We start from the raw sequence: 12,281 nt of genomic DNA on the forward strand, positions 1-12,281 counted from the left end.
GTCGCAGTTGACATCCTAGGGCCAGTATTGGACAACCAAGGTACGGCAAAATACTTATGTGTGTTGGTAGACAAATACTCCAAGTGGCCGTAAGTGAGGGTGCAAGAGGAAATGGACTCTGATGTAGTGATCAAGTTCCTCACCTCTGTGTTCTTGAGAGAAGGAATCCCTCGAACCATTTTGACCGACAACGGCCCGCAATTCACATCGGATAAGTGGCAACGTTACATGGAGAGGGTGTATCACCCTGCAAGCAACGGACAGGTGGAGAGATTTAACCGAGTCCTCATGGGTTCTATAAAAGCTGCCATTATGCAAGGCAAGGACTGGGAAGCAGAAATCCAGAGAATGCTGTGGGCGTACAGGATCACTCCCTCGGCGACGGGGTACAGCCCCTTCCAAATCTTAAGAGGCAGACACCCGTTTACAAAAGACAATGTAGTATGGAGAGAAAAAACCATCACCAGTAAGTGGTCCCCAGCCGTGGTCCAGCACAATCTGGAGAAGGCCCAGAAAGTGTATACCGAACATTACAATAGAAAACAAAACTTAACTGAAACAGCGCTGGAAAGAGGGGAGTGGGTGAGAGTAAAGCAGGCGGTACTTAGAAAGAAAGGAGAAAGCAAGTACTGCCCACCCCTGCAAGTAGAAGAAGTATATGATAGAGCAGCGCTGCTCAGTGACGGCAGAGTGTGGTCCCATGATCGCATGGCGAAGATCAATAAAATTGTACAGTGGCCAGCGGAAAAAGAGAGTGAAATGCAAGATCGGAGACAGAGGAGTGATGCAGCAGGAAGGACAGTAGAGGGTGAAGATCTAGGAGAGGAAGGAGTGCACGTGGAAAGAGAAGACCCAGAAAGGCCGAGTGTGGAGGAGGCAACAGCAGGAAAGGAGATGACGCCCAAGAGAAATGAAACGGGTCCACGGAGAGAGGTAGCGAGTCCCTCGCCTGGTGCCCCTGAATCCTCCACACCGGTAAGACGCACGCGTGCTGGAAGGGTAGTCATCAGACCTGCCCATCTCAGAGACTTTGAATGAGAGGACTATCGGACTTTCTTCGCATTTCATTATTGTATAAAAAAGGGGAGATATGTAGTGTTTAGCGTTCTAGTTCGTAGCGTGCGGATGACGTAGCACGTACGAACTAGAACGCGATGATATGCGCATGCGCGAGCGCCGGTTCGCGCCAGAGAACGGGACAGAGCGACACGGAGCACTACGCAGCTCAGACGCCCGGCGCTCTTCCAGTAATTGCTTGTAATAGTAAATAAAAGTATCTCTAGCCCATACAACATTCTCAGTTGCTTCTTTCAAGGGGTAAAACACGAACATCACAAGGGTGAGGGCGAAAATTGAGAGCCCGATAGGGTCCAGTTTCCGCACCTGCGGTTTTAGAACTGCCGGTGCTGAGCACCAGCCAGCCCCGGACCACTTAAAGCCCTGCCTGCGCCTCAGCCCCCCCCTCCCCGTTGTTCCTGCAGTTCAGGATAAAGCACGAGACCTGGGATGGTCGAATGAAAACCACCAGCAGCAGCAAGCATCTCCAGCGCTCCTCGATACCCCCACGGGTGTTTTGCCTCGCTACATAAATGTCGATTGATTGACAATAACAGCAAACAGGGGTTTTGTGTCATGGGACTTAGGGAGTAGCGTGCGATCCCCACTCTTCCGCGATGCCGCTTACAGCAGGGTAAGCAGTATTTATGATATGAACGTGGCGGCACGAGTTTTCGATCCAAACCCAGGGGTTTGCGGATGTCGCGTGCTGCAACCGGAACATTTGGAGACCTGCACACTACATGAACAAAAGGTGCTGCCCCACAATTACAGCCAGTCATTTAATAGCATTTCTTAATCCGCCATATAAATACTTGGAATAGTGGAAAAGCGAGAAAGTAGTTTAAATAAGGAAGTAGACCGAGAAAGAAACCTCCGAGGTCTCCCTCTCCGAGCAGGAAGCGGATTCGAAGGCGGAAACACGAGCACGTGACCCGGAGGCATGTGACCAGGAAGCCAGCGGCAGGTCAGTTTCAATCACAAGCCGCGTTCACAGCCAGCGAATCGATTTCAGAAGGAACAGAGGGTGCCTGGAACACAGCCACCGCACCGGCGTACAAGCAGCTCCAACGCCGGCGGTGAGTAATAAAACGGCACCGTGGTAGAACTGAGCGATCCGGACATTTTACTGAGTGTTATCTCGGGTGAATGAAAACAATATTTCCTCGAAGTTTGCATCGTTTTTAGGTCCTACAGACTGCTGTACTTTCCATTTGTAGTTGTAAACCCCCCGCTTTCCAGAGAAAAGCTCATTTCATCTTCGCTTCCCTCAGATATACTTCTGTGCTTGCAAAATATGCTTGATTTGTTGAAAGACAAGTGTGTGTGCGAGTAACAGTAATACTTGTGGCATATTAAGAAGATGTGCAAAAAAGAGGTTTTCCACGTGCAATAAACAGTAACAATTACACAGGCATCCGAAGATGCAAAAGCGTATCGGTGTGAGACTGGAAGGTTTCAACAAAAGATGGCTTGTTTGTTTACCAAAAGCATACTTTGTAAGGGCGTGATATCCAATTAAAGTCTTCTGGCTGACTCAGTAAGGTTTAAAGGTATGAGCTAAGAGGACAATTGCCCGGAGCTGCCTGGTAATGTGATAGCATTGTTGAAAGTCTTGCTATAATAATGTTGCCCGTAAAAAAAGCTTATTTTTCTAATTTGAAAGCCGAGCATGCTTAACAGAACCTTTTCTCTCTCTTCATGCCCCCCTTCACTACCTCCTCTATACCTCCCTGTTCTTTCTCTCCCACTACGGAAACTCTCAATTCACCTCGCCATTACTTCACTACCTCACCACTCCACCTCCCCGCTCTCTCCTTCCACATCTGCCCCCTTTACTTTACTTGACCTCTCTAAATATAGTCCCCCTTTTTCTCTATCATTAACTCCTCTCTGTTGTTTTCTGTCTCTCTGAAACACATCTCTCTGGACCTCCTTCTCCTTTTCAACTCGCCCTCTCCACCTTAACTAGCTCTCTTAACCGCTATCTTTATAGATCTCTCTATCGGTCTCCCTCATTCTACACCACATTTCCCTTTCTACCCTTTACCCACTCTCTACATTTCTATTTTCTACCCTTTCTTTACCTGACCTGTTTTCCTATACCTCTTCTAATTTGTTCTCTAAGTTGACTTCTTTCAGCAGCTTGGCCGGGACTCCCACGTAGAGGGCGTTTCCGTAGGGCAGCCTGGTGCTGACGAGGGCCTGGGTGACCGTTTTTCTTGTGTCGGTGGGGATCTATCTGTAGATCTTTCGGAGCATGCGGAGGGTGTTGAAACAGGAGGACGAGATGGCATTGACTTGCTTGGTCATGGAGAGTGTTGAGTCGAGGATGAACCCCAGGTTGCGTGCATGGTCGGTGGGTGTCGGTGCGGTTCCCAGGGCAGTTGGCCACCAGGAGTCGTTCCAGGCTGAGGGGGTGGAGCCGAGGATGAGGACCTCTGTCTTGTCTGAGTTCAGCTTCAGACGGCTGTTCTTCATCCATTCAACGATGGCTGTCATTCAATCGTGGAGGATGGTTTTGCCGGTGAGGGGGTCCTTGGTGATAGAGAGGATCAGTTGTGTGGCATAGGAGATGAGGTTGAGGTTATGTAGTCTGGCGACGTGGGCGAGCGGGGCCATGTCGATGTAGACATCAATTCCCTCTATATCCTCAACCTCTCCAAACTCAGGCTCTCGTAACAAGAAACCCATCTTATACAAAACAAATGTGTAAAATAACTAGAGACATGATAGAAAAATACAAAACTCATCACTGTTGAAATGTACCTTCTTAGGGGTACACTGGTGCAGGGTCACCCTTTTGTCCACGGATTCAAAGACCAACAAAATAGAGATCAGCACTGGAGTAGGAATAAATAACAAGTTTATTAATCACTCATGAGTGGGACCACGTCCACACAGCACTCTCAAGTGCTGGAGGAGGTAGTACACTGAAGTCACAGAACACAGGTCTTTTAAAAAGGTATTCTGCTCAGTAAGCATGTGAACAGAAATAGGAAGGACACTTTTTTGAAATAGTTTTCAGCAAACTAGGACAGATCAATAACCACTTGGTCAGCAAAGTGGGAGGGGGGAGTAGGAGTGCTTATGGCAGCAGTAAATGATTGACAGACAACAGATGTACTGGCAGCTACAAACTTTCAGCACGTACATTGTTTTTAGCTGAGTCAGGAAGTCAACTAAAATAGATTGCACAGGCAGGAAAAGACGAGCAACAGAGGACGGGAGAATTACGAAGGAAAGGAAATGGACACCACATCCAAATTGACTGCTGCTTATGCCAAATAAAATATTACACGTTTTCCACATCTCAACTACTCCCATCATGATTACCCCTCTGCCGCCATTAATGAAATCCCACCTTCCATAACAACCTAATTCCCTTGTGTCCTTAATAACCTGAGCTTAAACAAGTTACCTCTGCAGAGCCTCTGCCGTCAACCCGACCATCCCGCAAACGTCATTCGGTTTGTACCAATCGGTTAACCCTCAATACTACTCAAGCCATTATGTCAGGTGTGTTCTGCCTACGTGTACCTCTTACTCCCTTCTAATACGCTAATTCAAACTAAGCCAATCACCTATTCCTCCTATATCCGTGCTTGTATACAAAAAACAAAGTAATACAAACTCTAAATCCCAGAATGCTCTTTCACTGCCACCACCCAATCAGATTAAACAAAACACGTTACACCCCCGTCAAACCTAAACCATCAAGACAACAGGTTATCTGTGAAACTAATATCAATCTAATAACCACCAATAACGTGTTAAAAGTTCATGATTAAATCCAGTGTTGTTGTGAAAATTGTTGATGAAAACCATATGAGCAGTCATGCTGCAGTGACCCGCTGACTAAGAGGCTCAAAATGTATTGGGTATGACACTAAGAGCCTTCTTTGAAACATGGTTGACCTCACGTGCTACTGTTTTAAGCCTGAATGGGCAGCAGGTGGCATTTGAAACTGGTGAATAAAGTATTCAGACGCAACCATTTTGTATCCGTGGTGATAGAACATGAACAGAACATTGACAAATGATTGATAAATACATTTGGTATACAGTGATAAAAATGGTGAACTTTGGAGAAAGTGGTTTACCTAGAGGGATTATCCTCATTTAGCAGTGCAACAGTTGGGTGCGTGAAATTTCTGCCCTTTTTCGTTTCAATTATTTTAATTTTATTTAATAGTCCACTAAACATTTTAGCAAGTCACCTATACCCTGCTTTTCCTACAATGGGAGTAACAAGCTTGTTTGCCACTGAATTTATAAAAATCTAGACCCAGACTCAAAAAGAATTGACTTGATCAACGCTTGTTCAAGCTTTCTTTTGGTTCTATTTGGTTGGCAGACTCCAGGCACCTTGGCCAATCTGTTGTTTTTGTGTACCCTTTTCTGAAGGTTTAACATATTTCAATATTGTTTGCCTTCATGAGGTTGTGAATGAGCCAAAAGGGGGATACATTTTAAAGTGTTTTCCCCCAAAATAAACATTGCCTGGGGGCCCACACACCTTAAGATGTCACTGGACTGACTTCCTTCCATGTTTGAACTTACCTTGTGATCATTCCCCTTGTCACACACGGCAGACCATCACCACTCAGCAGGAGTTTCAGACTTTCTTTCTAAGTGAAAACTCTTGGCTGTGTTTTCTTTCTGTCCTTCCAGTGAGGGACCATAGCAGCACACTGATATTAAACCAGAATACATGTTACAGGGCATTTAAGCCTATGGTGTACTAAGCAAAGCAAACACAGACCAAGAGGTGTGCAAATGTTTTTTAGGTGTTTTTTTAAACCTTGCCTACAGACAATTATAGCTGTTGCTGTTGAATGCCTTTTGTCACTAATCTGTTAAGCGATATGCATGCGTTGTCCTTTGGGCCTGCCCCTTGCTTTGGATTGGATTTATTTCTTGTCACTCATTTTCCGCTTCTCATTCCTTGTCCTTCCTCACTTTTTAAGAGCGCCGACTCTAAAGCATTTGTTCTTTATTTGTTTTGATTAGATGACTTGTGTACTTTCATCGCTTGCATTCAGGGAACAACTTTGTTCAGCAGTCCAAGGGACTACATGTGTTTTATTGCTCTCTGTTTCATGTGCTATATTCCCCTCGAACATCTGCACTTCTCACACTCTGTGTTCTTTTCTCCTATACCACAGGTCATCCATTGCTATGCTTCTTTATTTCCCTCCTCCTTCTCTATCTCAAACTTTCCCAACCTTCTTGTCACTTTGTTTGCCTTTTTTTATAACTGTTTTGAAGGGCTGGGCAGCTACAGTTTGCTGCTGGACCGCTTCTTTTTCAAAATGCACTTTTTTACGGATTATATATTTTTTAGGTCTCGCTGAACCAACGCACATGCGTTGTTCTGCGAGATTATAGTGGGCAAAACCGCTCTTGAAACCACCGAGGATTGTCCCCAATGCATGTGAGTTACTCAAGCGCGACGCTTCCCCAGCGCGCGCTTGAGCTCACTTCTTAATGACACCCTGTTCCCTCCCACTCGCTGCCGCCCCACCCCCCCACAGCAATGCCAAGAGCTTGTTTTTTTCTTCATTTCACAGCCGATTTTTTTTTTTTTTTTTTTTTTTTTTTTTTTTTTGCGGCCGCCAATGCTTGTTTTATGTCTCCCCACCCCGCTCCGTAAGCACTTCCTATGTGAATTCGATGCTGTGACTTGAATTCACGGTGCGTTGTTTATGCTGCTCAACATTGTCGGCTGTTTCTTTACACGTTTGCTGCGCTTGTTCTACTATCATTTCACTTCCGGGCGTTTCTTTACACGTTACTGCTTCATCTGATAGGATTTCACTGCCAGACGTTTCTTTACATGTTTGCTGCGCTTGCTCTGCTATGATTTCCCTGCCGGATGTTTCTTTGCACGTTTGCTGCAGCTTTCTATGCTATGATTTCACTGCTGGGTGTTTCTTTGCAAGTTTGCTGGGCTTGCTCTGCATCCACTGCCGGGCGTTTCGTTTGCTGCTTCCTCGGCTATGATTTCATTGCTGCGCGTTTCTTTACACGTGTGCTGCCATGCTCTATTATTTCCCTGCTGGGTGTTTTCTTCGCATCGCTGTTCTTGAGCGCGCGCTTTAACGCTCCTCCCCCTCCCCCAACACAGAGCGTGTCTCTCAGCCGTACCTTTTCACCTTGCTGAGCCCTCTCCCACGTGTTCTCTGGGGTAAGTCTTTATTGTAAGGGGCTCTGGTCGCGTCGCTATGCCCAGCTGTCCCCCACCATCTCCTCTGCTTCCTTTGATGCCCCTGTTTGACTTGCACTTTACATGCGGATTACACAACTGCCGCTGGCCCGGGAGACGCAAGAGCACTTCAATTAAATTCACCGGGACCATCAACATCACCACCAAGCCGCTCCGGGATAGGCACCAGCTCTGAGGGTTACCCCGGCAACGAGGGGGCTTGTTTTTCATGATCACAGATACAGGAAGAGCCACGCACCCTGTGAGCAGCTGGAAAAAAAGCAAAAATGAAACCAAAACCACCAGCTGGGGCTGTAAAATCACACAACAGCCAGTCATCGGCAAGCAGTCCGGACCTTCCGTCTTCGCGGTGAGTCTGCCCATACTTTGCATGGCAGTGCGTCACAATAGATTACAGTGGGCTCTCAGGAACACACCACACAGGCCGAGCAAGCAATATATTTCATATGTTGTACTCCGGGTAAATGTGAATTACTTTTCTGTTTGGGTTGCTTTGCACTTGAGTGTTAGTTATGAAACGTCGGTCAATAACGTATCGTTCAGTCCAGATCAGTCTGCTACACAGTCTTTTCATGCAGTTGTTTTTTGCAGTCAAGCTGGATCGATCTGCACAGTTTTGCTGCGGAAGGGTGTGTGCTACATTCTCTACTGTAGTTGGTAGCAGTTAGTATCTCTAGTTTTGATGGGAGACACAGGAGGGCACTTTGTTATATGCAAACTCATTTGCCACTCTTTCCCATGTTCCATGTGTCTATTTATGGCTTGTAATTGGTATCAATTCTGTAAACAATATTTACGGTTCCTGCAAAATGTTTTCATCAGTGAACCGCTTGACTTTTTCTGCACCAACCGAATCCTCTGAAGACGCCTGTAAGTTAACCTGTTTTCTTTGGTAAATGTGATCTCTTACCAGGCTTGTGTTCCCTTAATTTCAGGTTGGGTAATTCAGGTAACGGAACATTCTAAGTCTCACAGATCCAAAGGTGTCTATTGCCCTGAGAGACAGGCAGACTCCCAGAGTCTATATTCCAATACATAGTTTCCCCCAAAATTCATACAGTTGCGCCATATGTCCCTGAAAAGGTAACAAATATCTTGAGTGTGTTGTAACTGGCTCAAATATTTCTTCACAATGGACAGGACTATTGAAAAAGGGGATTGTATGCTGGCATAAAAAATAAAATCCAGTAGTTTAAAACATCGTGGATAATATGATCTCCACTTGATACATTGTCATGCATGGTTTGCAAACGTGAGCTGCATGCTTTAAGACTCTGGTCTCTATCCTTTGCCTACCACCACACACACTACACTCCTCTGTATTCTATACTCTCCTTCTTTGTTGCTTTGTAGTTAGAAATATGCTACCTGAATCTCCATACTAACAATTGTACTTTTAGTATTCTTTTGTTCCTTTGTGCGTTTTTGTACACTTCTACTGTGTTATAATAGATCGTTGTCTCTTAGCTATTGTTGCGTGTTGCAGTGTGCACAAATCTACGATGCCACTGACAAGTTGAATTAAAATGCTGCTTGTGTTAATGTACCTCCAGGGTGCTTGCTTACCCAAATACAGCTCTTGAGGTCTCGTAAATGTATGCACATCATTATTTTGTCATCTATGTTACTTGATAAAACCACAGGGCCATTCAGTCAGATGCTTCAATTGGGTCTTTGCAGCCTTCTTTACACAGTCAGTTTAACTCTTCTCCTTTTGCACCTCTACTTCTCACCTTATGGACGCAAGATGTTACACCCACTCTAAGCATAAACCCTCTCAAACATCCCAACTTCCTCTTTAGCACATCTGGAAACTTTACCTCCACTTACTAAAATATTTTTTTGGGTCAAAAGGACTTGACCAGGATGATTAGGTTCAAACACAATTTCAAATGCCTCTTGTTCTTTCCACCTCAGTTATGTTTTTCCTTTTCGCACCAAATTTATTTTTCCTTTTGCTTTTCAGACTTTGCTTAATGCATGTAATGAAACTTCCCAGCAAAGCGACTCTTCTCCACAGTAACCCATTGGAGACGCATCAACAGCATCTAGCTTCACAGCTGTGAAACATTTAAGTCTATATCAGCAGGGCCGGTCCTAGAACTTTTGGGGCCCGGGCGAAAGGGAAGATGTGAGGCCCCTCTAATATGCATGTATCATCACAAGAAGTGACATCACAGAAAGTGACATCGCAGAACTATTGATCTTATTTGGCATCACTGAAGAGACCTAACGTGGATATCGGTAACAATGACAAAAAGTTAAATATGCAAATGAAATAAGTCCATATATTTTAAAACTGTATGAAATGGATTGCATTTGTCATATTGGATGGAAAAGCTAGTTCCATGTCTTAGAAAGATGGATGTTTTTTTACTCCATGTTAACTGATCGTTTCCAGATGAGAGCATGGTATACATTCCAGTTCTATCTCATAAAAGGGAGAGATCCTGTTGAAGTAATGAGTGGGATCATTCAAAATATAAAATTATACAAGACAAAACCTTTCACAACATGGATATAATCACAAATTTCAAAAGTCTCCCATATAATTCTGTGTCATTATGGTGCCACCCTAGGATGACATTAATACTAAGTAATTTCTTTTAACATAAATCTTCTCACCAGTATCCCACACGCCCAAGCTAAGAGTCGTTGGACAATCTTTTTTTGTGTATGGGCTCTTTACTTGCCACAATTATGTTAAGTGCAAAAACACAACACATATAATAGAAAATAACATGACACCATTGCAAACAAATTAAGATTGTACATAAATAAAAAAAGACCTAGCACAACCGAGACCACTGCTAAATCATACATTGACTTGAAGGTATGTTGCAGATTCAAGAGGTTTTCAAATCAACATTTTTGATTCGGTATTAGAATTGTGGAAATGCACGTGGCTGGCTTTAGCGCTGGTGGAGCCCTCTGTGACAATGTTTGTTAGTGCCCCCCAATGACTCCCTCTGCCACGGACTCCCTCACTACCACTCTTTAACAGCGACACTCAAGTCTCCATAACCACATTCTAGCTCAGATGCATTTAATTTGATCTACAGCGCTACTTATACTAGTGTAGGGTGTCAGAGAATTTTATATCACACACATTATACAGAGACAATCTATCATACGTGTGTAAATCACTGTATAGGAAAGGTTACATAATACAAAGGATCACCAAGGTATAGGAGTCATATGACAATCAAATTAGTAGGCATTGTAGTTTAATAGTGATTGGTCTGGATAAACACAAACTCTGAATTTAGAATGTAATACCATGGTTGGGTTCTCTTTAATAGCCAGAATTGAATTCTATCCAAATGAACCCTTTTTGCAACATAAAGATAACCAAAGACTGGGAAAAAAACATAACCCTCCAATTTATCCCTTTCAGTTTGCATGCAGCTCTTAGATGACAGTTAATAGCTCACTGTTCTATGTTAGGATTTTGACTTATTAACTGCAAGTAACAAAAGGTTCTCACTGACAACAGCAGTAACCCACTGACCTATTTACATTATTTGCACTTTGTGATCTGCATGGTATGTACTTTGCATCAGGCACATTAACCCTCTGCTCTACCTTTCCACAAGTCAAAACTTCCACTAAACTAACCTCTGATCTCTCTCAAGGAGGAACATTAATCACTGGATTTATCATGCCATTTTTATTGTTGTCGAAAATTGCTGGCAGCCAGGAAGGAGGCAGCAAGCACTTTTAAAAACATAGTATACTTGCAAACATGACGGCCCCACCTGAAGTGAGCGCTCAGTGCGATGTCACCGGTCCCACCACCCTAGAGCCTCCCTGCTCAAGGGTCCTGTGACCTCAGTGACAGTCACTGATGCCCTAGGGTGTGCTGCTTAATAGGCCTTCCCAAACGACTTGAGGTGCGCTTTAGGGGTCATGGTGGACAGGTCTTCAGGGTTAACCCACACTTGCCACCGCTAGGGTCCACCTGCTGCTTCTAGGACACCACGGCTTATAAGGTCTAGTGCTACCTCAGGAGAGTGATCTGGTTATGAAGGTTGAACCTGGCCCCCAAGTTCCCAAGTCAGCAGCTCTGGCCATAGTGCCACATCCTCTCCCCACTGAACACCGTACTGCCTCACTGAGAGAAACTCGCACTGCCTTCAACTATAACCCAATTGTGCCCCGCTATAAATATCAGGATGCGACTCAATTCAAATTATGCATTAGACTAAAGTAATATTCTGCCTACAAAAAAAGGCCCAAATATACGACCATTTGCTTTTGCGACTCGCAAATTGCGAAAAATTGCAAGTCGCAAACGTACAACAGTGTCAGAGACCCTGTTAGCGATTCCCAATGGGATCGCAAAATGCGAGGGTCATAAATATTAATGAGCCACTTGCAATTTTCGACTCCATTGGGAATGGCTGGTCCTCCCAGGGATGGTGGCCTGCTTTTCAATAAAGCAGGTTTATTTTTTTAATGCAGCCGTTTTCCTAAAAGGAGTCGCAAATCCTAATTAGCGAGTCACTAATTAATTGCGACTCACTAATTAGGGTTTGTACATGGCCATTACGTGTTTTTGCATACGCAAACGGGTCGCAAACCCGTTTGCACATGCAAAAATAATTTGTACATCTGGCCCAAAGTGGCAACATCCTAGAAAAAGCAAACACTGATGGGGAATAAAAGATTCATTAAATCATGTGAAATGTAAGAAGGAATAAATTGGTTACCTTAACGCTTTTGCACTCATTATTCAGAAATCAATGTGTGCTTTTGCATAAAAAGTTAAAGACATGACTACAGGGCTAGAAGGGACCCGTTTCAATGTCCATTGCTTATATCCTTACAAAATGTAAGCAGTATGGTTTAAAAAGACCACATCCCTGAACACAGAGCGGAGGTACACGTTTTGTTTACCAATCCACACATCAAGCAGGTATTTTAGTACCTCCAGGAATGGTGCCCTTCTCCACCCGGGAAAAACAGTGCTGTTCAGAGAAAGATATTAAAACAA

The 12,281-nt window shown here is 44.2% G+C and overlaps 1 protein-coding gene across 4 annotated transcripts in view; it reads left to right on the plus strand.

Moving 5' to 3' along the window:
• Positions 1 to 1,925: 1,925 nt before the first annotated feature.
• The window catches only part of LOC144784321 (alpha-N-acetylgalactosaminidase-like), a 143,590-nt gene continuing 133,234 nt past the window's right edge, over positions 1,926 to 12,281 (plus strand). The window contains exons 1-3 of one of the 4 annotated variants that reach the window (XM_078663029.1): positions 2,038 to 2,135; positions 6,225 to 7,634; positions 9,252 to 9,529. Coding sequence is in view for 1 of the 4 variants with exons in the window: in XM_078663027.1 (XP_078519153.1) it covers positions 7,552 to 7,634 (83 nt within the window). In the remaining 3 variants the exon portion in view is untranslated. Of the gene's footprint in view, positions 2,136 to 6,224; positions 7,635 to 9,251; positions 9,530 to 12,281 lie in introns of all 4 variants that reach the window. The other 3 variants (XM_078663028.1, XM_078663027.1, XM_078663030.1) reach the window with 3 other exon arrangements.

Source organism: Lissotriton helveticus, chromosome 10, assembly GCF_964261635.1.
Source record: "Lissotriton helveticus chromosome 10, aLisHel1.1, whole genome shotgun sequence".
Taxonomy (NCBI): Eukaryota; Metazoa; Chordata; class Amphibia; order Caudata; family Salamandridae; genus Lissotriton; species Lissotriton helveticus.